The 26810-nt window shown below is 39.1% G+C and overlaps 1 protein-coding gene across 4 annotated transcripts; it reads right to left on the reverse strand.

The window, feature by feature from the left end:
* Window positions 1-4275: 4275 nt before the first annotated feature.
* Window positions 4276-26698, reverse strand: LOC127411191 (uncharacterized). 4 transcript variants are annotated; one of them, XM_051646588.1, is made up of 4 exons: window positions 26645-26698; window positions 6815-7565; window positions 6170-6259; window positions 5866-6095 (listed from the first exon to the last, which is right to left on the reverse strand). In XM_051646588.1, the coding sequence occupies exons 1-4, from the start codon at window positions 26677-26679 to the stop codon at window positions 5994-5996; spliced, it is 978 nt and encodes a 325-aa protein (XP_051502548.1). In that variant the 5' UTR covers window positions 26680-26698; the 3' UTR covers window positions 5866-5993. The 4 variants fall into 4 exon arrangements, 2 of the variants coding, with proteins under 2 accessions (XP_051502547.1, XP_051502548.1); XM_051646587.1 differs by having other exon boundaries at window positions 4276-6259; XR_007892232.1 differs by lacking the exon at window positions 6170-6259 and having other exon boundaries at window positions 5990-6095; window positions 6310-7565.
* Between the last annotated feature and the right edge of the window lie 112 nt (window positions 26699-26810).

The raw sequence follows: 26810 nt of genomic DNA on the forward strand, positions 1-26810 counted from the left end.
AATTTGCAAACTTCTGACGCTGAAATTTGTGGTGAGGATGCAGGAAAGGTTTTCTTCTCATGACTCTTCCATGAAGGTCATGTTTGTGCAGGTGTCGCTGCACAGTAGAACAGTGCACCACTACTCCAGAGTCTTCCTTAAGGTCTTTTGCAGTCAAAAAGGGGTTTTGATTTGCCTTTCTAGCAATCCTACAAGGAGTTCTCTCTGAAAGTTTTCTTGGTCTTCCAGACCTCAACTTGAACTCAACCATTCCTGTTAACTGCCATTTCTTAATTACATTACGAACTGAGGAAACGGCTACCTGAAAATGCTTTGCTATCTTCTTATAGCCTTCTCCTTCTTTGTGGGCATCAGTTATTTTAATTTTCAGCGTGCTAGGCAGCTGCTTAGAGGAGCCCATGGCTGCTGATTGTTGGGACAAGATTTGAGGAGTCAGATTATGTATAAAGCTTTGAAATTTGCATCACCTGGCCTTTCCAAACAATGATTGTGAACAAGCCATAGCCCTAACAAGCTTATTAAGGTCTGAGACTTTGATAAAAGTTATCTGAGAGCTCAAATCTCTTGGGGTACCCAAAGATTTGCATGGTGCTCCTTTCCTTTTTTTCACTCTAAAATTGTACAAAAAAAAAAAAAAAAAAAAAAAAAAAATACACTAATATTGTTTAAAATGTTGAAAAGAATGTTTCATCTTTAACTTTATGCCTTTTGGAGATCAGTTCATCTTCTACTCACTTTACTATTCACAGCAACAAAAATTTCGACCAGGGGTGCCCAAACTTTTGCATGCCACTGTATATCAAGGTTAAAATATGGTTACTGCAGTAAAATCATGTTAAATCTTGAGGTTACAGTTTTACTTGAAATACCACTGTTGAACAATGATCACTGTAGTAAAAGTATAACTTTTGTAATAAAGCAGATTGCAAGGAATGCAAAACTTAGGACACCAACACATCAGAGAAAGCTCAGAAGAAGCGTTTGACGGAAAGTAATGCGTCGTGTCAACCTCGTTTGGAGTGTACTGTGGAAACAGCCGTTTCAGTTTGAATTTAAGTGGACAATTACAGGAAACCAGACAGCTGACTTTACACATATGAAACGGGTAATAACCAGTTTAAGCAGAATATAAATTGCTTTGAATAACATATGCAGTCAAAACGCATTTGCAACGCAAGTTTCTGTAACATCGAACTAAAACAACCAACTAAAAACATTCCACCAGATGACATGCATTCAACAACGTGTGGGAAATAGAACACTAATTAAGACTAGCAAACAATACCGTCAGTAAATTATGTGATAATTAAAAGAGCTTATGTTAATTTTGCAGATGCTCTCTGCATTATATAGTGTCTTTCAAAAATGGCGCTCACTCATGTCATGTGCTTCAGCCCAGGTTTGGGTGGGGGAGGGGAAATGTTGTTCCAGTGCATGCCCTGAGGCAATGTCTTACACATTGTGAGTCATTTTACTTAAATTCTGTTAGTTCTACCAACTATTTGTTCTAATATTTTAACAACTGTTGAAAATCTATAGTAAACACAACATTTTGGTTAAAATCAAGTAAAGTTACTATGATTTTTATAGTAAGGTATTTTGCTTTTACAGTGGAAATATAGTGTATATCACTTAGTGACTCGCAGTTGCATCCATTGTAGACATGGTGTAAATAGGAAGTGATTTCCATTTATACTTAAGAGGTAAAGAGTGCAAAAGTGGAAAATAAGAATACGAAATAGAAATATGAAATTAAATCAGAAGAAATACCCACCAAATACTTAACTATCCTTGCATCTCAGACTGTTAGTTTGCAGACCAAAAAAAAAAAAAAAAAACAGACAGACAGCTTTTGTGTGTATGTCAAAAGTCATTACCAAAAACTTTCTTCTGAGACAGAGGAGTGCCGAGTCTGAGAAGAGCAACAGACAATTCACTCTTTGCTCATCAGTTTGCAGCACAAGTCTATGTACAACCACAGCAAAAAAGGATTTGGGAGGATCATCATGCATGAATGTTTTTCACCTGATTATCTTTATTTCGTGCTGATTTGATCATCTTGGAACCTGGGATTGCTGGTAGCACACTTGCTGTACAAAGCCCCATGCTGACTATGTGCTAGATATTTTCAACACGTCTCATGTGAATCTATTTTAGATTTATTTATGGAAATACAATGTGCACTGCTTCAATCAAAACCTAAACCAAACACTGTGATTTTCATGAATCATTCTAATTCCACCTTGGAAAAATCACAGTCTGTTATTTTCCCAAGGACTTTGTAATAGTTGATTTATAAATTGAAACCATATTGTTTCATCTGTGAAATACATCTAAAATAAACGCAATGACAAGTTTCGGGTATTGCATGTGCTCAGTAAGATATGTCGGTTCATAAACACATGTCAAGAAAGAGGTAGGGCTGGGCTTTATGACATGCCAACCGGTTCAGATTTTGCTATACCATTTATACCGCGGAAGATATTTTTTCACAGTTATCATTGGGACTTCTTTACAGTTTTTTTTTTTTTAAGAGGAGGACGATCTTGTTATTAAGGGAATTTAACATAACAAAGTGAAATTTAGTTGTTTACGGTTGCTGAGAAATGTTGCTACCTGCCTCGTTAATATAGAATTCGCCTGACTCTTTTACAATGTGGCTCATCCATTAAAAATATAAACTATTAATTTTATAATATTATTACTGTTAGGAGTCTTTTACTTTTTTAAAGTGTAAATACAAAGCTGTTTTTACACTGATCATATCATTCATTTGTTATGAATAGACCATTTTAACAAAACGGTCTAAGGTAGTGACATCTTTTTGTTCCTTGAACATTTCCTGCTATTAGTGCGCTCCAACTGGGATAAATAAACCCTCTGAAGGGCAATTTAAAGGGAGATCAATCATGATAGTCATGCTGTAAGTTCACTTCAAACTGAATTTCCAATAAAAATTACTTCTGAATGACCCATATTTTTGAGCCCCACACCTTATAGCCTTTCAAAGCCCTCACAGTGAATGTTAAAGTCTACGCAGGGCATAGGGATTATTACTTCTGAATAGAATGCACCCTCATTTAAAACAACAGCACGAGGCGCTTCATTCATAGAGACTTTAACACGATTGCCAAGCTCCGAAAGTCATTTAATTTTACATTTAGTCATTTAGCAAACACTTTTATCCAGAAAAAAAGAGACAAAAAAAGTATTTTAGTCATTAAAAAAAGAAATATTTACCTTGTCCGCAGGTCATGCAGACAGCTTCATTGAACGGCTTAATCATCACCTTAGACTGTTTAGCAGAGATGGGCAGAGGTGGGTAGTAACACACTACATTTACTCCATTACATTTACTTGAGTAACGTTTTGGGAAAAATTTTACTTTTAGAGTATGTTTAAAAGTGGGTACTTTTTATTCTCACTCAAGTAAATTTCAAATGAATTTTTTTTAACTTTTACTTTGTTACAATGGCCAGCATTCCTGTCGTTACATTACTGGGTTTAATGGGGTCACTTCTCTTAAAATTAATGGGTTGAATTGGAACTCCCAATGGTCAATGGATGTAGAAAGGAAGTCCTGCCTTACAGGTAAATGAGCCAATCACCTTCAAGATACAGTCATCTTCTGTCAGTCAACATACAAGCCGGGAAAAAATATTTTTTTAATGTAATCTGAGCTAAAGAAGCACAATTTATGGTAGCATTGTTGTTATATTCAAATCCTGATTTGAAATATGTTCTTTAATAGTTATCTTGACCAACTGTTTTGGGGACATTGTATGCTGCTTCTATACATAGAAATTGGCTGCACGAGAGCATTCCAAAGATGGCCACCGATTGACCTGACTTGCCTAAAAAGACTTTGTTATAACAGGAGTGATCATTCTTGATCTCTCCACTGAGGAAATTATTGTGAGCATCTAAACTACGATAGTTTATCTGGATAAGTTACTTCAGGTAGGCGTTTGACATTATTTGAGGAAACTATGTTAACTCAGAACATTATTTAAAGGATCCATTTAGTGCTGCAGGAAACTTGCGTTCAAATTCTTTGTTATTGTTGACATGCTTGAGATGGACTATAGTCTTATCATTTGGGTTGCGTTCATCACATTGTAAAATATTAAAATGTAGTTCTTTTCATTTGTGAAGCATGTAACTTTGTAGCAAGTTCCTAATTTGAGCAATGGAAGAGTCAGGAGGCAGTGAACTGTCAACGTGAGTATTTTATTACTTTTCAGCATCACTCAAAAACTTAAACAAAAAGAGCCTTCAATAACCACATAATACACACAAACATGTCGTATTGCTGCAGATGCAGGAACAGTCTCTCTGGCTTCACTTTCTCTGTCACTCTGACACCTCATGCGCCTTTTTATGTCTCCCTCTGCCATCACTACAACAAGAAACAGGTGTTAGAGATGATGATAACCCAGATGATGAGCCTTACCACTCTCTCTCTCCCGCAGACACACGACCATGCCACCATCACCACAAACAGAATTATCCAAAAGTAGCCATTATGGTTATATCAACATAGCCCTATGAACATTTGCTTTTAATTTCCAGCTAAATAATCATTACTGTTACATAAATATTACCATGTGAGTAATTTTCTGTAAAGCTGCTTTTGAACAGCATGTATTGTAAAAAACACAATACAAATAAACTGAATTTAATATAAGATTTTGGTAATAGCACACACAATCTGTTACAATCTGTCTAGGTTTCATAATTGTTTCATATTAGAAACTTATATTTTTCAGAAATGTAGCCAACTTATCGACAAAGAAAGTAGAATTATGGATCTGATTATAGTGTCCATGCACTGGCCACAAGATTCCCATTTGACTGCAGATCCTCTCTGGCCAGTGGTTGGCATAAATGGGCTGAGGTCAGGCTTGCATGGAGGATTACAGTTTGTGACAGGAGCTGATGCTACAGAGTAGAGCACTGGCCACTGCTCAAGCGGTTATGAACACAGAGCGGACATTACTGAAAACCCTCAAACAGGCAGTGAGCTGTGTCCTGTCATAGCACACACAGCACACACATACACTGCAAGGGCAACAGAGCAACAGAGCAGAAATAGTTGTTTGTTCTGTTCCATGAGCAAATAAACTACTGGATACCACCCACTCAACCTATAGAAGTTACATTTGTTACATTTGTAAGATTCATTCAACTGGTTGTTCTTGCACTAATATCTGATTGGATTAGCCAGCTGGTTGGAGGTAAATAAAGAACAGAAAAATGGAGCTTGGTAATGTCAGCCGAAAAGGAAAGATGTTTAAGGGGCAGAGCAAGTTTTGAAAAAAGATTATGAAAACAAAATTTTTTATCTTTTTTGGAAGAACATGCACTGATCAATCATTCACAAACTGAAAAGACCAGGCACATGTATTAAGGAAGGGTCAATTTTTATGTTATGTTGACTTTATTATTTACTATTCATATTTGAGACCTGCTCATTCCGGCACATCCCCACCCCCCCAAGCGTCACCCCGTCGACTCTATAGCCGCCCACATGGGAATGCTACTTCCTCAACCAGGCCCTGCGGTCGGAGTGGACGTAAGGAGGATACCTCTCCGGGCCAACTCCTCCTCTCACTCGCACCCAGGTGGGAACAGAGAAAAAACACAAATTAATATGACAGCCTCAGCCAGCTACAGGGTAAATGCTTATTAAGTGCCACTTACCCTTTGCTGCAGCTGGGAGGCCATCCTCTTGTTTTCTCCATCCCACTCCAGGCTTTCCATCGAACCCATGAATGAGAGGAAGAGTGACGTAACTGTTGGTGCCCAACTGTGCCGTCTTTGCCCACAAAAGTGCCCGCATTCTCCACCACTGTGGCAGGGGTATGAGGGGGCTGGGGGGAGGTCTTTGTGGAGCCGTTCTTTGGCAGACCGCACAGCTCTGGCAATAGCGCCTCACTTCCACATCCAGTCCGGGCCAATGGAACCGGTCTCTAATTCGTCGGGTGGTGTTCTCAATTCCTAAGTGCCCGGTCATGGGATGCAAGTGGGCCAACTCGAGCACGGTCTCCGTCTTGGTACGTGGCACCACCAAGAGGCGTTTCTCCTCCCCCCGCCTGTGAGTGACACAGTACAGCAGATCATTTTCCACAATGAAGTGAAGAGAAGGGTGGGGGGCAGGAAGTCGTACCTTGCCGTTGACTATTCTGACCTGGGACCAGCAGTTTCTTAGGCGGTCGTCCTCCCGTTGTTCCCTGCCAAACGCGCCCCCTTTCGTTATCTGTTGGAAGAGGTCAGAATATAGATTAGGAGCAATCAATCTCAACTCACCATCTCACTCGCTGTCAGTGGCCAGCAACACCGGGCGTCTGCATGGTCTTGGTCGGGGTCCTCTGCAGCGTTGCCCCCGGCGGCTGGCAGGTTGGACAGCTCGGGCCAACAGCTGTTCGAACCCCGGCCAGTCTCGTCCTAAGAGCAGGGGCACCGGCAGATCTTTGACAATTCCGACTTCCACTGGCCAGCTTCCTGGTTCGGCCTTGATGGTAACTGACCGTGTTGGGACGTAGCGCGTGTCGCCATGCACACAGGTGACAGGGATTGAGGCTTTGCTGTGTGGTCGGGGAGAAACTATCTGGGGTTGGGCCAGGCTTACCGTGCTCCCGGAATCCAGGAGGGCTTTCACACAGTGGCCCTCGACCTTCACCTCCCTTTCTGGGGCTTCCCGGGGCACTGCTATGTGAATGATGCAACCTGCCAGCCAGGCTCAGGCCTCCGGGGGGTTTGGGTCCGTGGGCATGGGTTCCTCCCGCACAAACGATGTTGCTGGTCTGCTTACCGGCTGTGAGGTGCCCTCCAGTGGTCGCCTTTCCTGGTGCGTTTTCCGGAAATAGGTGACAGCTCTCTCTCTGCCACCAAGGGCCTGTGTTGCCTCCGCCAGTTCCACAGCCTCCACCAGGGCGGCGAGGGTCTCGGGGTTCCGCATTCCTACAGCCCTCTGTTGCATGCGGGGAAGGGACAGGAGGAACTTGTCTACCACCACTCGTTCCGCTACCTGTACTGGCGTCGGTTGTCCAGACAACAGCCACAGACAGGCTAGACGGGACAGCTGCGAAGCAATTACGTGGGCGGGAACCTGAGCATCATACACCCATTTATGGAAGCGCTGCGCCGCACATACCAGTGAAAGCCCCACCCATGCCAAGATCTCATTCTTTAGCTCTTTGTAGTCATCAACAGAGGCTGGGCTGAGTGCGTAGTAGGCGCGCTGCACTTCCCCCATTAAAAAGGGCGCAAGCGTTCTCACCCACTCGCTCCAATCCCACCCCTCCCTTTCAGCTATCACCTCGAACGTTTGCAGATATGCCTCCACGTCATCATGCTCCGTTAGCTTGGTGATCAGTTGACTAGCTCGGGCACGGGGTTCGGGGATCGGTATGTGAGCAGCAGCTTCCAATCGCAGCTGCATGAGCTCCTGTTCCGCCCGCTCTTGGCGTGCTGAAAGTTTTCCATGATTTGTTGCTGGTGGAGGGAGATGTTCATGAGCTAATGCATGAGCTCCTCCATTGTTTCCAGAGAGAGAGCTGGACCTGTGGAAAAACCAGATGGAGAATTGGGGTAAGTTTCATTGTCTGACCTCATTTTCCTCATTTCAGCCAGCATTCTCCACCAGTGTGGCAGGATTCACGAACACAGACACCCGACACGCTCACCCCGCCCTTGCACCGAAGACACCACGCACCATTAAGTTCTCCTTTTACTTACTGTCACAATAAAACACCCCCTTTGTGGGACTGTGCACTTGAGAATAATTGTCTGTGCCTAATTCATCCTGCCACAACAGATAGATAGATAGAATTCATAATTAACTTTAGATAGGTTATTTGATTACATTCTCTCTTTTGTATTAGTATACTTTGTTTTTTGTGACATTTCATTTAGTTTATTAATTTGTTTATTGCACTGTAAACTTTATAAATTCACAGTCTCAGTGAATTAATCCTTTTTTGCTCCGAATAACTGTCCTAACGAGTCTGCTTCTGAAGAATGCGTATGCAGTGCGGTTTAGAGGTTAATAAAGTTTAAACTCTAAATATGGTCCCGAATGTGTGCTGATGTGTACCTTATGTTTTTGACTGCTTATATATCATGCATACAATATCGATGCTGTTTACCAAAATTGCATTGAAGTGCATATATCTTTCCAGTGTCCAATATCTGCTGTGACATTGTGCATTACTAAAGTACTTTACTGTGGTGAAGTGCTTAAACTGATACAGTTATGGACTGACACAGCAGATCTGTATTGTGATGCTTAAACATTTGCTGTGTCAGTCCTGGCACTGAAACCCTTTCATCAGAAACACTTGCTATAACATCTTACTATGCTAAATGTCAATGCAGAATGGCATTATTTTTTTTTTTTTTTTTTTACATAATTTGGCCTTTTTTATTATTGTTTAATAATGCCATAAATTGAGCCTTTTATATAATTACTTTAATATAATTTAAAGGAAATTAAAATATAATATCCTTAATATCCTAAGATCCTTTAAAGACCATATGGAATCAAAATTGACCATGTTTACTTTAATTTACCTATAATGCATGCTTCATCGCTTAATGTTATGCTAAAGAAAATTTTATCAAAGTATAATAACTTTCTCCACCGCTAATGCAACTTTTTTCAGCTGACGTAACAAAGTCTGTACAGGGTGGGGAAAATTAACCAATAATATCATAGTGTAACACAGCTCAATGGAAAGGAGGAGGTGAGAACCGGCTTGACAATATAAATGATAATTTATGAGAAACCTAACCAAAAAGACAAACACACACACAGGTGTCGGACAGCTGTCCGTAACTCTCTCTCTGTCGCACTGCCATCTCCGGTCGGCCTTATCCCTCTCGGGCTTAATCAGCCTTATTAGAGGCCGGGTGTGCGGAATCACAACCCGGCCCCACCCTCCGCCCTGCCACATTTCTCCCTTGTTTCTTCAGGCCGGGGAGTCCCCTGCATGACATACACCCCCCCCTCTTTTCCGAGAGGAGGGGGGGGGGGGCATGCCCTTCTGGCCCCGTCTGCCGGCAGGTCATCCCCGCCTTCCTGGATCTGGGAAGGGACAGGGGGAGGGAAAACAACAATAACAAAAACACGGTACTTACACCATAACGGTGATGATACCAACTTAAAATATAATTAAAATAATATTTAAAAAGAGAGGGAAAGGCCAACGCGGAGCGTCAGCGGGAGAGAGAGAGAGGAGAGAGAGAGAAAAAATATATATTATTACTCGCCGGTTCTCCGATACGCCGTAGCCTGGTCCTCGGCCACTCCTCCACCATCTGGTGGACGACAGCCACGCCTCCCCGGGCGGATCGGAGGCAGTCCTCCGGCCCCTGGCAGACGGAACGCCCCGCCGCGTTTTAGGTGGATGGTAGGGGTCTCCCCTGCCCCTGGCAGCGGTCCTCCCGCTTCAGGCGGTCGGCCAGGAGCCCCTCCCCGCTTGCGGTCGGTGGTCTCAGACCCTGCCACGTTTCAGCGGCTGGTAGGGGTCTCCTCTGCCCCTGGCAGCAGCCCTGACTGCTCCAGGCGGTCGGTTAGGAGCCCCTCCTCCCCTCGCGGTCGGCGGCCGTTCCTCCGTTCTCAGGCGGCCGGGCTCCTCCATCCCCTGGCGGATGGCCATGGCTGCTCTGTTGGGGTGGATGGTAGTGGTGAGGACTCTACTGCGGCGCATCCCTCCTCCTTCCCGAGTTTCGGCACCAGTGTAACACAGCTCAATGGAAAGGAGGAGGCGAGAACCGGCATGACAATATAAATGATAATTTAATGAGAAACAAAACCAAAAAGACAAACACACACACACACACAGGTGTCAGACAGCTGTCCGTAACTCTCTCTCTGTCGCACTGCTGTCTCCGGTCGGCCTTATCCCTCTCGGGCTTAATCGGCCTTATTCACCCTCATGACCCGGCCCCGCCCTCCACCCTGCCACACATAGCTTTACCCCTTTTCACTTTTCATGATCCACTCAAATTCCAAAGAATCAAGTCCCGCCCTATGTTCTTTCGCTCTGAATAATCTTTCACATTTGGTATTGCATAAGTTAAATGCTTTGCGAATGTTGTCTTTAAAGGTTAAATAAGCTTTATACACTTGCAGTAAATGCTGTTTTCCATTATGCCAATTTCCTCACAAATAAATATGCTTAAGGTCATATACTGTGAGTTAGTGATAAAATAAAACAAAAAACAGAGGAACAGCAGTTTTCACATGCTGTCACATAAAGATGCCAGATAATTGCCAGTAAAGATGTATCACTTCTCACTGCAAGCAGACATAATCACTTTTTGAAGCATTGCTGAGTCATATTTCTGAGTAACTGAACACTCATGATGCTTTCAATACAGACTTAACCTACAGACACCAGTTATTGCACTACGCTTCTATTTCAAAATCCTCTGACTTGTGCTTGTTCACTCACAGAGACCTGATCGTAAAACTTGAGTTACTCTACTGTCCAGAGTGCAGCTGTCCATTCACTTGGCTGACTGAGAGAGCTAATCAGCTTTTTGGCACGGCAGAGGCTGGCAGCTAAAAAGGCTGGGCACAGGACTCAGTCTTTGGTAAAGTTATCTGGCCTGCAGGAAAGCAAGGCATTCTCAGCCTCAGAATTCTCGAACTGTCAGAATCATCTGTCAGCACTAGTGTGCGAATTATACAATGATTTTCAGTTTATATATATATATATATATATATATATATATATATATATATATATATATATATATATATAAATTATGTAGGAATGTTTCTGGCTGCAATGTGTTGTGTCGTTTTACACAGGGCAAATTGTAATTTAGCACTGCACAGTTAGCTAAATGGATAGAGTTTAGATCTGTTTATCTAATCAAAAATAAATTATATAAATGACTTTTTAAACTAAACTAACGTTTTTCAATTATTACAAAAATCTATTATCTTAACTACTTTTAAACAAAACACTAACATTTTCAATTAATCAAAAATAATTTATCTAAACCATTTTTAAAACAAACACTAAAAATTTTAAATTAATCAATGATCTAAAATACTTTTAAACAAAACACTAATGTTTTTCAATTAATCGAAAATACATTTTCTAAACTACTTTGAAACAAAACAGTAATGTTTTTCTATTAATCAAATATCAATTATCTAAATTTATAAACAAAACACTTTTTTCAATGATTCTATTTTCTAAACTAATTTTAAACAAAACAGTAATGTTTTTCAATGAATCAAAAATCAATTGTCTAAACCATTTTTTTTTAATGAATAAAAAATCAATTATCTAAACTACTTTTAAACAAAACACTAAAATTTTCAATTAATCCAAAATAATTTATCTAAACCACTTTTAAAACAAACACTAACATTTTTCAATTAATCAAAAATCAATGATCTAAAATACTTTTAAACAAAACACTGTTTTTCAATGAATCAGAAATCAATTAAATAAACTAACCTTTTTCAATTAATCAAAAATACAAAATACATTTTCTAAACTACTTTGAAACAAAACAGTAATGTTTTTCTATGAATCAAAAATAAATGATCTAAACTTATAAACAAAACACTTTTTTCAATGATTCTATTTTCTAAACTAATTTTAAACAAAAGATAAATGTTTTTTAATGAATCAAAAATCAATTGTCTAAACAAATTTTTTTCAATGAATCAAAAATCAATTATCTAAACTGCTTTTAAACACAACACTTACATTTTTAAATGAATCAAAAATCACTCAGATAAACTGCTTTTAAACACAACACTTACATTTTTCTTTGAATCAAAACGTAATTATTGTTAGACATTTTTTGAGATATATCTGTGATTGTGATGTAAATCTGTAATTAAGTGATATATACTGATAACCCGATACAGACTGCATTTGTGTACAAGCAGCGTACTGTTGCTTTGGTTTCCTCCACAGGTGAACAATTTCTGTTTGCTAGCCATTTCTGGCAACAAGTGAAAATATGTGCTCTGTCTAATTTCTACCTTTTGTCATAGTTAGCTCCCATCTCAGCACTTGGGATAAAGGAGAGGGAGCATCTAGCTCGATGTGGGAAGACCAGGGTGAATGTGAAACAGCAAACAATGCCTCCCTGCACTTTCGTTTGAATATTTACAATCTTTCATAGGGGGCCATAAAATTCCTCTCTTTGTCCAACACACACATGAGCTTCCTTTTGTCTCTGGCTTTTCCTCTGTCTCTTAAATTTTCTTTAATCCCCATGGGATGCCATATAACAAAATCCCATAATCGCATGTCCAGCATGCATCATTAACGTCATCTCAAGCTCAACAGGCCTGGACTGAAAACAAACAAACAAAAGCTCTAAAAGCAATCATTGTCATAATTAAATCTTAAAGATTCTTGCATTCGACATACCATTTCATATGGTACTCCCATATTATATGTGTTTTCCTTAGAATTACATTGTCATTCTTAAGTATATTGCAATGTACTGTATTCATCCAAGCACAAGAGCAACACGCTTGGTATACATAGATTTCGGGGTGACAATGGGCCAAATGTGTAGAATTTTTCCCCTTTAATCTAAATTGTATTTTTGAGAGTGCTGATATTTCTTGGATGCTACTGTCACCACTGAGGTGGGAATCAGAGCTGGGAGCCCCTAAAGTGCTGTGTCACAGGTAAAGTTATTTACAGTATGTCCCTATGATAAAGGGCAACTGCTGATATCCTGTCTGCTCTCCCCTGTTGTGTGTTTTACTGTCACACAAGGGCATGCACTTTTTTCTTTTTTGCTTGGTTTCACAAGCTTACAAATGAGTGCCAGTCTCTCAGTAGGTGAGACAGCAGCTGTTTCGCACCTTCCTCTGCCGAAAAACAGATAGTCTGTGTGATACTCACATATGCACCTAGACACACATAAACATAACCTCTAAAAATCCAGAAAGCGAACAGAAAAGTCAGCATAGTTGAGCCTCCTTCAGAAATCAGTCTGGATATCTAAGACACCATTTGCAGGTGATAAAATCCACTGAGTATGTTGGGAGAGTACAGTACGATGAAAATAGCAACGTTTACAAGTATATAGCTTTGTTTTGTTTACATGCAACTGAAACAAAGGTCTCAAAGTCAAGTAATAAAACCAATGTCCCTTTCAAGGCAAGTCAGTCCACTCGGCGGCCATTTTTGGAACGCTCCCAGGCAGCTTTTTTTTATTTATACAAGCGGCAGAAAAGTACAGCTGCTATCTATTTGAATGGGGAGAGACCGAAATCTCCAAAACGGTTGGTCAAGATTACAATCAAAGGACACATTTCAAATCAGGAGTTAAGTCTTACAACGAAGGTACAATAAATTGTGCTTCCTTAGCTCAGATCACATTAAAAAGTGCTATTTTTCAGGCTGGTCCAGTTTAATGCGCATGCACATTTTCTAGTTGACTGACAGACGATGTCTGTATCTAAAAGTTGATTGGCTCTTTTAGCTGTAAGATGGGGCTTTATTTTCTACATTAGCCATATTGGGTCTCCCAATTGTGGTACGTCTAGGGCTAAACAGTCTTTGATAAAACCTACTGAGAGGTTACTTGTGTGACCTCTTCTCTGCTGGATTTAAGCTCTAAAGAAACTGCTTCTGTTTCAGTTGCAGCTGGTGTTTTTTAAGAGACAGCACAAATGTTACTGGCAAACAAATCAATTAACAATGGCAAATCAGTGGCAAAATGTGAACTGATCTTTTTATATATACAGTAGATTAAAAAATGGACCCCTCGAAGTGCCATGTCATATTTGTTCTCACGTGTGTTGTAACCAAACATTTCCTGCCAGTTTGAATTTTTGAGAGCTGCATAGCGAAGATCATTTTTACAGTGGTAATGTCCCTGCACCTTTGAATGGAAGGTGTAAAGAGGCCTTCTAGTGTTTATTTGTGAATGGGATGCCCCATTGAATACATTCCCATACTGGACTTCTTAAAGGGATGGTTCACCCAAAAATGAAAATTCATCATTCTTCATTCTGATATTATTCACTCACCATCATGTTGTTCCAAAAAGAAGATTGTAGGCTGAATGTTAGTTCAGCCACCATTCACTTTCTTTAATTATTATGCCGTACCCAGTGTTGGGTTGATTACTTCTGAAATGTAATCTGGAACTGATTACAAATTGAACAACTAAAAATTGTATCAGTAACACAATCTTTTATATTACACTTTTCTAGGTAATATAATATGATTACTTTAGGATACTTATTGCATGTTGTTTTATGGAAATCTAATTTTAAGTGTATTAAGTGCTAATTTACAGTCCTTTTCACACTTTCATTAAATGTTGATAAATATGAAATCAAACAAAAACTTGCTATTTGTCCTCCCATGTAATACATACAAAATTAACTGTAATTCATAAAAAAAATAAAATAAAAAAAAACTGTAATCTGATTAAGCACATAAAAAAATCTAATGACAATTGGTTTTTGTAATCTGATTATGTAATCCATATTATACGAAGTCCATTACTACCCAAAACTTCTTGTGCCTAATATCTCCCTTTGTGTTCTATAGAAGAAAGTAAGTTGTATGTGTTTGGAGGTGAGTAAATTACGAAAATTTTAGGGTGGTTAGACCATCCCATTTAACCAGCAAGACTTCCTTAGTCAATCAGCTTCACCAGAAAGACCATGCTGGTTAACCATATAATGATCCACTAGCTAGACCAGCACTAACCACAATAAATCAGCCTGGACCAGCATGGAAATTCATGCAGGTTTCAGATGATCTTTTCAACAGGTTACAGTTGTGCTCAAAAGTTTGCATACCCTTGGAAAATATATGTAATATATGTACCATTTTTAAAGAAAACATGAGTGAGCAGGCAAAACACATTTCTTTTATTTCTTATGGGATTCATATTCAACTGTAGGTTACAGAATGGCACAATCATAAAACAAAACATGGCAACAAAGAAAAAAATGAAATGACCCCTGTTCAAAAGTCTGCATAACCTTAGTTCTTAATACTGTGTATTGCCCCCTTTAGCATCAATGACATCGTGCAGTCTTTTGTAATAGTTGTCTATGAGGCCCCAAATTCTTGCAGGTGGTATAGCTGCCCATTCGTCTTGGCAAAATGCCTCCAGGTCATGCAAAGTCTTTGGTCATCTTGCATGAACCACACATTTGAGATCTCCCCAGAGTGGCTCGATGATATTAAGGTCAGGAGACTTTGATGGCCACTCCAGAACCTTCACCTTTTTCTGCTGTAACCACTGGAGGGTCAACTTGGCCTTGTGCTTAGGGTCATTGTCGTGCTGGAAAGTCCAAGAGCGTCCCATGCGCAGCTTTCGTGCAGAAGAATGCAAATTGTCTGCCAGTATTTTCTGATAACATACTGCATTCATCTTGCCATCAATTTTCACAAGATTCCCCATGCCTTTAGAGCTCACACACCCCAAAACATCAGTGAGCCACCACCATGCTTCACAGAAGGGATGGTATTCTTTTCACTATAGGCCTTGTTGACCCCTCTCCAAACATAGCGCTCATGGTTGTGACCATAAATCTCTATTTTGGTCTCGTCACTCCAAATTACAGTGTGCCAGAAGCTGTGAGGAGTGTCAAGGTGTTGTCGGGCATATTGTAACCGGGATTTTTGTGGCATTGGCACCTTTACTGCGTGTAAAGGCTTCTTTCTGGCAATTCAACCATGCAGCTAATTTTTGTTCAAGTATCGTCATATTGTGCTCCTTGAAACAACCACACCGTCTTTTTCCAGAGCAGCCTGTATTTCTCCTGAGAATACCTGTGGGTTTTTCTTTGTATCCCGAACAAATCTTTTGGCAGTTGTGGCTGAAATCTTTCTTGGTCTGCCTGACCTTTGCTTGGTATCAAGAGATCCCCGAAATTTTCCACTTCTTCATAAGTGATTGAACAGTACTGACTGGCATTTTCAAGGCTTTGGATATCTTTTTATATCCTTTTCCATCTTTATAAAGTTCCATTACCTTGTTACGCAGGTCTTTTGATAGTTCTTTTCTGCTCCCCATGGCTCAGTATCTAACCTGCTCAGTGCATCCATGTGAGAGCTAACAAACTCATTGACTATTTATACACAGACACTAATTGCAATTTAAAAAGCCACAGGTGTGGGAAATTAACCTTTAATTGCCATTTAAACCTGTGTGTGTCACCTTGTGTGTCTGTAACAAGGCCAAACATTCAAAGGTATGTAAACTTTTGATCAGGGCCATTTGGGTGATTTCTGTTATCATTATGATTTAAAAAGGAGCCAAACAACTATGTGATAATAAATGGCTTCATATGATCATTATCCTTAAATAAACGACAGCTTTTTTTTGCTTGATCATATTTTCAAAATCAATACCAAAATTTCACAATTTCTGCCAGGGTATGCAAACTTTTGAGCACAACTGTATTTTTACTGTGGCCGCATTTACACTGTCAACCTATCCCCCCCCCCCCCCCTTTTTTTTTTTTTTCACAGACATCTGCCACAGATCGGTACAAACGGACCAAAAAATATCTGATACAGTATGTGTCAAAAGTTTTTTACAACTCAAAATGGACAGCAGAGGATTGTAGTTAGAGTATCTAATGTACCGTTCCTCTTTTGAGTAGGCTTAACATAGGCTTAAACTCCCCAGTACTCTTGTTTTTTGGTCTGGGTTTGCTACTATCTAACAAATCTACTACTGTAAGATCAAGTATTCAAAGACACCCTTATTTTGATCCAGATAGATCCATCTGTGGAATGGTCACACACTGGCTTGGCATACAGCAGAAAACTAGGCATAAATATAGTTTCTGACTTCTCATCCCTGCATGGAGATGAAACCTGAATAAACTTAGTTTATGAGCCACGGGAGAACGTTTGCAAAAACAGGAAAAAAGAAAATCAACAGGCAAATTGAAGCTGTTGACTTAACTCATTGGATGATATGCTTTCTCAAAGGTGCAAGCAAATGGTTGGCTGTTGGATCCTATTTGTGTTTGTTTGTGTGTGTCTGAGCTTCTGTGTGTTTATTTACTGGGGCTGTGCTTGAGTCTTGAGCTGATCACTGGATTAATCAGGCATTTATTCCAAGGAGAATAGCAAATTGATCCATTCTGTAAACACTTCCGGCAAGTGTCAAAGAAGCAGGCTAAGACATGCCCCACTTCATTTCTGACAGATTGGGCAAGTCAAGGCCCCATTACACATGTTATTTACTGTATTTGGACAAATAAAAATATTAATGGGTCACATATGGGTGTGGCATTTGGGTGACTACAGACTTTTGGCCATGTAGTGTACAGTAATACAAATTTTATTGGCTGATGTTACACAACTTGCAGGAGTTCCAGATAGGTGGCAAATGTTTGAAAGATATTCAGTTTGAGGTGTTTAGTAGCAAGAAAACCAGATATCCCCTTGTAGGTACCTATTACTTTTGGATGGACATACATTTACTTTACACAAATACAAAGTCAACACACATTTCCAATCATTTCCAATAATTCTGTGCATTCTGAACAGCCATTTATGGACCAACACTGCTGTGCAATTGTGTATATGAGTTGTTACTATTTCAGATATATATGCCTCTAAATGGCATGTTAAAACAAAGAAAACTATGATTGGTCACTATTCATGTCAGTCAGATAGTCTCTCCCTGTCAAAGTGGGTGGTTCTTGACAATAAGCTGAAAAGTGAAATAGACTTTATTGCAATAGACAAAAGTTGAGCATGTACTCTGTGAGCATGTGTAAATGTACTAAATGTGCTCCCAAACAGATGAGGTTTAAACTTAAACCTAACCAGTGGTGTCAGAAAAAGAAAAAGTGCGATGAAAAACGTATGCTGAAGCAAGCAAGTCATTGTGTGCTACTTCTATGACACGTTTGAGTCACGTGTCGACTTGCATGCTCTTCAGGACCCATACCGGTCCTTTGCATCATAAGTGCAACACTTTATTAGTTGAGCTGCTGCACAAAATTAGCTTGAACAATTTTGTGCTCGAACAAGCTTTTATGTTTAGAACAAGATTGTAGTTGTTATGTAATGCAAACGTTAAAATGTCATGCAATATAGTTTTTTAACTTTGTATTTTTAATGATTTTTATGTCATAAGTATTGTGTGAGGAACAGGGCCAGGGTGAAAAGTATTTTTTTGTTTCAGTACCTCTAGTGCTCATTTCACCAGGAAACTGCAATGAGTCAAGTGAAATTTGTTTTGAACAAATTTAGACAGTACTGTGTTTCAGTGAGGCTGGGTTGCAAAAGTCTGGCTATGCAGGAATATAAGGAAGCAGCCTGCTGTGCCAACTTTTGGACCCCCTCCTATCCAATACCATAATGTCGCTTTACACTGAGGAAACTCAATGTTCCAATTTCCTGTTCTTATTTCTGGGGTATAGCTGCAAGATCTGTCCAATAAGTTCTTAATAAATTCATCCTCCATTTTCCAAAGCAGAAGACTAACAATGAGCACCGAGGTCGGAACATCAAGTTTTCCATGATGCGCTAGTCTCTGTAATTTTTCTTTTTTGTGCCAATGGCCGGTATTCTTCAAACAGTAAGAAACTGTTGTGGCTTTTTATAGTGAACGAGACAGCTTGATATATTGTGTTTGTTTATGCATATAAACAGAACAGCAGAAAGATGCAGTTGTGACCTTAAAAATCACCACAGATGCTTCCTCCCCTGCAATGCCCTGCATCAATAGCTTGCTGCCTGACTTATCTAATGGGCTCAGTAGGCACACTTATTGCCATTTTTATGTGGAGGATTTTAATACTGAGGCTTACATTTCTTAACCAAATGCATCTGCATGCATTTTGTGGTTTGAATCCAATATAGGATTGGATTGTTTAAGCTTTTCTACTGCACTGTGACACTAAAGGGAATTGACACTTATAATAAAACCATGTCAACATCAACATGGTACTATGGTTAATCGGACACACAATATAGGGCTCTCTAGTCTATCATAGCCAGACTTTTGACTATCGGCATAAAGTCTGGTCCACTTTGCAACTTATTCTGACCAAGATCCATCCACTTAGACAGGAAAAGACAACTTAAGTTACCATTCACATTTTGTTTAATTTTGAAATGCTGTTTAGTGCTAGGATATTCTACTTGATACCACCATTATAGAGTGCAACAGTGCCTGCACACTTTTCAGCCATCTTGGTTCTGGATGTATTGTTTCTATTATTTTTCCCCTAGGGTTTTCATAAAATTCTTCATAAAAGAGTGCTAAACCATAAACCAAATCAACCAGCTCTGAGTTTTATCTCAACATTACAAACTTTGATTTGAAGAACAAGACTGTGTACTTCACATCTTTAATAAGGGAATGAACTACAATCCCATGAAGCATTGCAAAAGAAGTAATCGAATAAAAAAATGATGGAAAAATATAAAACTTTTAATTTAAATGTAGCCAAGTGGAGAAATTTCATGTAATTTAACTCATCATAAATTGGATGTGGCCCCTTTAAGGACCTGAGTTTTGTGACTGGAGTTTATGTTATGCTAATATGACAGCAACCAAATGTAAATGAGTAAAAATGTTGAACAGTTAAATGGGGGAAAATATTAACCGACTAGTAATCCCAGTGTCGACTAGCAACATCAGAACCGTTTAGTCGCCTAGACGTCTAGTCTCACACATCCCTAATCCTTTGGTGATTATTTTCAACCCACCAGCTACATAAAGTTGTTGATTATAAGTATATAAACAACATACTGTATTTTAATTTTATTGCAATTTATTAAGATATATGCAAAAATATGGGGGGCCTGGGTAGGTCAGCGAGTATTGATGCTGACTATCACCCCTGGAGTCGCGAGTTCAAATCTAGGGCATGCTGAGCAACTCCAGACAGGTCTCCTAAGCAACCAAATTGGCCCGGATGCTAGGGAGGGTAGAGTCACATGGGGTAACCTCCTCGTGGTCGTGATTAGTGGTTCTCGCTCTCAATGGGACACGTGGTAAGTTATGCTTAATTATATATTAGAGTTGGGGTACTCGATTTTAATGGACTTTAATGGATCTTTTATGTTTTTATTTTCTGTTGTTGTATTTAATTTTTTGGGCATTATTAAATGTTTTAATATTACCATTTATTAAATGTATTAAACACATTAAATGTGTTTAATTAATTACATTAAATGTATTTCACCCATAATTTTAGATAAAACTAAACTAAATTGAATGGACAAATTGAAAATGATGTAGAAATACTGTTTTGGTGTATGTTTGTGTGGAGGGGAAAAGCAACAAATAATTGAAATGTCAACAGAACGCAATAAGAAGTGTGTTGAAGGACAGTTTTGCCTTCATACACCTAAATCATATGCTTTCATTCTGAAACCACTTTGAAATTTGTTCAGCAGGTTACTAATCATTAGTTGTTTTGCATTTATATTGACAAATTGTTTTTCTTACTTGTGAAGGTTAAAATAAGCTTAAAATATTGATGTTGAGTTTACGGTTACAATTTTAATTCAGATTCTTATACAGATTCATTCAGACTCAGACTCGACTTGGACTCGACCTGTTATGGACTCAGTCTTGAGTCTGACTTGGCCCCTTTTGGACTCAGACTCGATTGTTTAAAGACTCGGACTGGACTAAGGTGGACTCGAACCCAACACTAATATATCTGTCTATCTATATGTCAGGGTCGTATGTGTTTTGTTCCATGCCATGTTTGTTCCTCTAATGTGATCTTGTCATGTGGTCCCCTGGTCTTGTGATTTCATGTTTCCCTCCATGTTCATATGTCTTGTTTACATTGGTTTATTGTCTTGTTAACTCATTATCAGTTCTAGTTTGTCATTGGTTTAGTTATTAGTCTTGCTATCTTGTTTATAGTTCTGTCTTTTTACTGGTTGTCTTGTTACCCATGTCTGTGTATTTAAGCCCTCATGTTTGCCATTGTCTCTGGTCAGGTATTGTTTATGTAACATTGTCAAGTCATGTCAAGTCAAGTCGTTTATGTTTGTTATGTTTTGGATTCACGTTTTTGGTTGTCACTTATGTAAATAAACTGCACTTGGGTTCTTCACATCATCATCGTCTTTGTCTGCCTGTCATTGCTGTTTATACGTTACTCTATCTATCTATCTATCTATCTATCTATCTATCTATCTATCTATCTATCTATCTATCTATCTATATTTTTATCTGTTCCCCTATGAAGAAAATTATTCTGATTTATACTTCAGGAACAAGATCATTGCAATCTATAGACTAGCTTGGAAACATCACAATAAACAGACATACGTTTTGGTCAGCCAATGAGATTCCAATTATTGATTTTAGCCAGCCCTTGCCATTTATATTATGTGCAGTATGCATCAGTTGGTCAGGTAACAGACTGTGGGTGGTTCGTGGGCTCCCTACATGGACTGTGGGTCTGATGCAGAGACCAGGGGCTCTCTAGTACTGTGTAGCAGATATAAATACTGGCTTTGTAATTAAATCTTGGACTTTAGATAATGACACCATATTGTTGTTGCTTCTATTCCATGATACATTAAAACTCATGTCCACCAACCAAAACAACATAAATGGACCCAGAAGCTAACAGAGGACCACCTGTCCAGACAACAGAGACACTCACTACATGATCCTTAAAGCCCCAGGGGAATCACTCTACCCCAACCAGACGTCTGTCTCTTCATTGCTTAAGAACTACTGAGCTTGCTATCTTTTCACAAATCCCTGCTGCATACCCCACAAGGGTAGACTCAGGATGGAGAAACACAGAGCGAGAAAGAACATCTCAGTTTCCCTTGTACATTCTAACAAGTAAATTCCTTTTAAATTTTTATACACATTTCCAACAAAATAATGATAGCAATGGGAGAAAGTTATAGAACAGCATCCAATTATAAAGGGGCAGGGAACAACCTCAGACATGACACACAGTGCAAAGCAGATAGGGAGGAGGAGCAGGAAACTAAAGCAGGTGTTGAGACTCCTCTTTGAGTGAGAGCGAACAGATTGCTTCCATCCTGCCAGGCATTCATCTGCATTGTAATATCAGCTGCCCCCTGCTAACCAGACAAAATGATAAGACCCTCTGCCACAAACAGTCCTGAGTAGTTTGTGAAAATGTGGAAACAGAAGTTCTGATTGTTGCTCATGGAAATGACTGCTTTCTGTGCTAGTCATGGATCTCTGTATATATGTATAGAGCTACAGTATATGTAAAAGACTGTTTGGGCAAAACAAGTGTGCAGACAATATCAATGTCGAAAACTCGTTGGCTCCTCCAATGGCTAGGTTTAATTTTTGAAACATTTTACCCCTTGGTTTTTTCCTGTTCTCAAAATTATACTGGTTTAATTATGAGGAATTTTACCTGTTAACTTACACCCACCTTTTTGAACACAAACCCAAGACATTACATATCCAGACTGAATGGTTGCAGTTCAACAACCCTTTGGACTACATGCATAATTGTGCTCTATTAAAAAATAAAAAATAAAAATTGTTCATAGTTCAAAGTTAATGTTACCAAATAGAACAAGTACACAAGTGAATAATCTATATATTTGTTTGCTCAAAATTTTCAAGTAAAATAATGTTTACTAAATGAGAATAACTTACATGACTAAAAACAAAGATGAGAGAGTGATTAAAATATGCTACCTACAAAATCACATTATGTTTACATCACATTATTTTGCTTTTATTCCAGTCAGTAATATTACCTACAGTGTTGTTGAAATGTGTGCGTATGTATACTTGCTCATTAATATGCAAATACCTGCCATAATTTACCCCCTGTGGCCATTAATTAGACTGTGTGGTCATCCCTTGGCCTACAGGACAAAATCAACATGATAGAGCCCAGAGTATAAACGAGACTGCTGCCCAAATAAATCAAACCTCGGGTCCTTTCTCCTTTTGCCTAGAATCATTTTCCTGTTTGTCTTAAACAGTAACTGTGCTGGGGGTGGGGAGGGGTAAGATAATGTGACTCAGTGAGGTTTCTGCCTGGTTGCTCTCTACAGGCTGGGTGATGGGAAGGTAACCAGCATGTGGTCTGAGGATTGAAGGAATTTTTCAGCACATGGAGGAAATAGAACAAAAATGGTTTCTGTGTCACAGTGAACAAATAGCACCCTCAATCAGATGACACATGACCTATCACACACATACACACACACACACACACACATGCACGAACGCACACACACAAAATGCTTCAGTCATGTTGACATAAAATTCCTTCTCAGCCCTTCGGCTGCTGCAATACTGTGATGCCCCTGAACTTTCCATATTTTCATGGCCAGCAATGGCTTTCTTCCATCAGCATACTATTTTTCATCAAATGAATAGTTCACCCAAAAGTGAAAAATCTGTCATTATTAGAGGTCGACTGATAGGAGATTTTGCCAATACAGGTAACTAAGGTGGTGGAAAAGGCCAATAACTGATTAATCGTCTGATAGTTTTTTTTTTATTGATTTATAGAATGATCAAAGATTTCATAGTCTTTTCTTACTATGACGGGCACAGACATTAAAGCTACAAGAGTCCAAAATGAATAAAATCCCAAAAGCATTTTATTGTGCAACCAAAACTCCAATAATAACCAGAAAAATTAAGATTTGGTGCTTAAAAATGAACTACCGTATTTGTATGTATTTTTGCCGATAAACGATAGTGTCAAAAAGCAACTATCGGCACAGATTAATTGGTAAAACCAATATAACTATCTACCGCTAGTCATTATTTACTAATACTCATGTATGCTGTTTTAGCTCTATGTTTTTTGCAAAACACAAAACGATTCATAGAAACTAATCAGCATGACCCCATCTCTCAAGCCCCAAAAAGCACAAAAACATTATAAAGCACCATAAAAAAATTGTCCATACACATTGTGCACTATATTCCAAGTCATATCTCCTTCTCATTCAGTACGCTTAGTTAAAAAAATGATGTGTTAGGTTTGACGAAAAAAATGGTTCTTGCATTTGTTGTAAATGATTGCCACACAGGCAATCAGCTGTTAGCTGCAGCAGAGTTAGCGCTGGCCCTGCATGTTAGGAACGACATAAAGGTGAGTAAATAATGAAAGAATTTTCATCCTTTCTAAATCCTACAGCAATATAACTGGACAAGCATCAATAATACACAAACACATACAACCTCAGACTCTGTACTTTTTCCTTTTTTTCTATTTATACTGCATACAATCACAGCTAGTTACACTCCACCAGAGTCATTAGCATCCTCTCCCTGCCTATCTAAAAACAGAATATTGTACTGTGCAGACGCGTGGCATTATTATGAGAAATGCAGTCTCAAGAGAGCAGAAACTCACATCAGCAGCGTGAAAATGTGTCTCTTAGGGGCTACAACAAAGGTGTTTCTTTCTCTATGATGATGTGACAAGATATAGCACGTAAGACTCCAGGTCATGCATGTGCGAGGAGATGCACATGGGTGTGATGTGTAGGGGATAGCACACTCTGTTTTTGAGTAAAGGCAAAGAAAGAATTTTAATTAAAATATTAGACATTAAAAAAGAGACATGGTCTCAAGGGAAATGAAATAATTACTGATTCATTCATTGTACCAAAAGCTGTCTTACAGACCCACTATTAAAAAAAGGATCTTATAAGGAAGGACGGACGGACGAACAGACAGTTCTAAGGAAGGAAGGAAGGAAGGAGAGATGGATAGATCGAAGGAAGGAATGATTTACTAATTAAAATCTATCAGAGAACCATTTTAAAATTACTTACAAATAAACTATAAAAAACTCAATACATTTTCAGTCATTTCAGCAAATAATTTTTCTGTTTACAAGTATTGTCTTACATTGGCAACCAAAATCACGCCCTATGACAGCTGTTTAGCCAAAGTAATGTTATTGCTAATTCAGCTAAACAAGAGCTTAACACTAAAATGATCAGCAAGGGAGGGCATTTTGTAGGCCGAACACTGATTGGCTGGTTCATGCTGAGTGGATGTGTTTTGGAAGGAGAACACCCACAATGAGCATTAATAAGACAGCACAAATAAGGAGATTTCAGGGCCATTTTGTAATTCAGCCTGTAGAGAAAGCATGAAATGTTTCGCCCTGCTTCTAATAAATTACTGTACTGGAAGTGCAGGACTGAATAATCCATAGCAATATAGTGTTCAGTGCAACAGCTCCCCCATCTTAACAGACCTATTGCGTGCATGCTGTGCTTTGAAATAAATTGATTCAGCATACAAAACCATTTTAATGATATGTTCTACTTGCATGCAATTATATTGAGTACAGGGAAACGACTGGTTGCTATTTTATGGAGCGTACTGGAGACAAAGTGAATAGCAAATTACCCAGGCAATCAACCAAGTGAAAAAGTCAAATTCCTGTCAAAAACTAGTCAGACATGCACAAATGGTTTTAATGAACACATGGTGAACTTATGCAAAGAAGTGGGTGCATCATTTACGATTCATATATCATTCCACAAGGACCCCACTGTGTGCCATTATTTTAAACTATGGTGTCAAAGAAAAGTTAAAACACAAAAGCAGATGATGCTTTGTAGGTGAGAGGGGTAAAATCTTAATTGCCCCATGTCACATCAGTTTCTATCAGACATGAATGGACTTGACTGTTGAGTCAATATCTTCAGGGCACCTAGCAAAAATAAATAAATAAATAAATAAAATGAAAAATTATTAATTATGTTTTCTTTTCTTTTTTTATTTTATAGCAAAGTAGGCTATACATAAACTGCAATATTATTTGTATTATTATTATTATTATTGTTATCAAACACTGATATGTGTAGTCTAAGTGATTGATCTTCTCAGTTAAACAAGCTGAGTTTTCTGTAGGTTAAATCATGACACAAAATGCAAGAGTTGCTTCGATATCGACCGCTGAAAAGTCAAGCCATATGTAATGAGCGGACTCCTGACGCAACAGCAAATGAAACGTCGACGCTGATCGTACGTTATCGATCTCCTGTCTCACAGAACACCAAACCGAGTGTGGGAGCGGTATTTCAGCGGCAGCACCTCAAACGATATTGAAATAAACCTTTATAGCTTTATCAGCTCTAGGTTCATTCACTTCTTTCATTGCTTGAAGTGCATTCAGTGCTCATAAGTAACACAACAGGGGCCGTTTAGAAGGTGTTTTTGCGCTGAACAGCCAGACGCAGCGCCAAAAGTAGAACGGAATGCAGGTGTCTCGAGACTCGTTTTTAAAAGCTAAAGTCCCTTTTAACTTGACGTCTAAAAAACGCTGCGCACCTGCGCGCGACGCAGCGCAAAGAATAGAACAGAACGCAAGTGTCTCGAGACACTTTTTTTATTTTCTATTTTTTTAAAGTTGACGCTCCTGCCCAAGACTCTGATAAAACATCGAGAAGTACTTGTCTACCGCATGTTTGCATAGAAAATAATTGGAAAACAGCGCAGGCGAAAGCTAAAACGCATTCGGTTTGAACGGCCCCAACATTCCAGCACTCGGACCAGCGTAACGTATGTTCTTTATCCTAACCATCCTTAATACTAACCATCTGGTAAATCTTCGTGGACAGGGCTGGCTGAGGTAGAAAAGGTAGCTATTGCGTCAAACTAAGAGTACCTTAACCGAACTCTTCTTTACCTTTTTTCGTCCCGTGGGCAGCATCCTTTTTTCATCTTCGAGCGCTAAATCAACAGCACTTCTCACTGACAGACGCAGGGTGACACACGCGAGCGTCAGTCTGAGCCAATCAGTGATGACTTCCTACGTTTTTTCACTAAACAGAAGGGGAGAGAGAACAGCCGTT

Source organism: Myxocyprinus asiaticus, chromosome 20 (assembly GCF_019703515.2).
Source record: "Myxocyprinus asiaticus isolate MX2 ecotype Aquarium Trade chromosome 20, UBuf_Myxa_2, whole genome shotgun sequence".
Taxonomy (NCBI): Eukaryota; Metazoa; Chordata; class Actinopteri; order Cypriniformes; family Catostomidae; genus Myxocyprinus; species Myxocyprinus asiaticus.

What these genes read in the sequence shown, in the direction of transcription:
- LOC127411191 (XM_051646587.1), bottom strand. Translation starts at nt 26,679, where the DNA reads ATGAAAAAAGGATGCTGCCCACGGGACGAAAAAAG. An exon ending in TGCCCACGGGACGAAAAAAG is followed by an intron (nt 7,566 to 26,644) that starts GTAAAGAAGAGT and finishes GTTTTTCCACAG; the next exon opens with GTCCAGCTCTCTCTCTGGAA. An exon ending in TGGAGGGCACCTCACAGCCG is followed by an intron (nt 6,260 to 6,814) that starts GTAAGCAGACCA and finishes CTCTTCCAACAG; the next exon opens with ATAACGAAAGGGGGCGCGTT.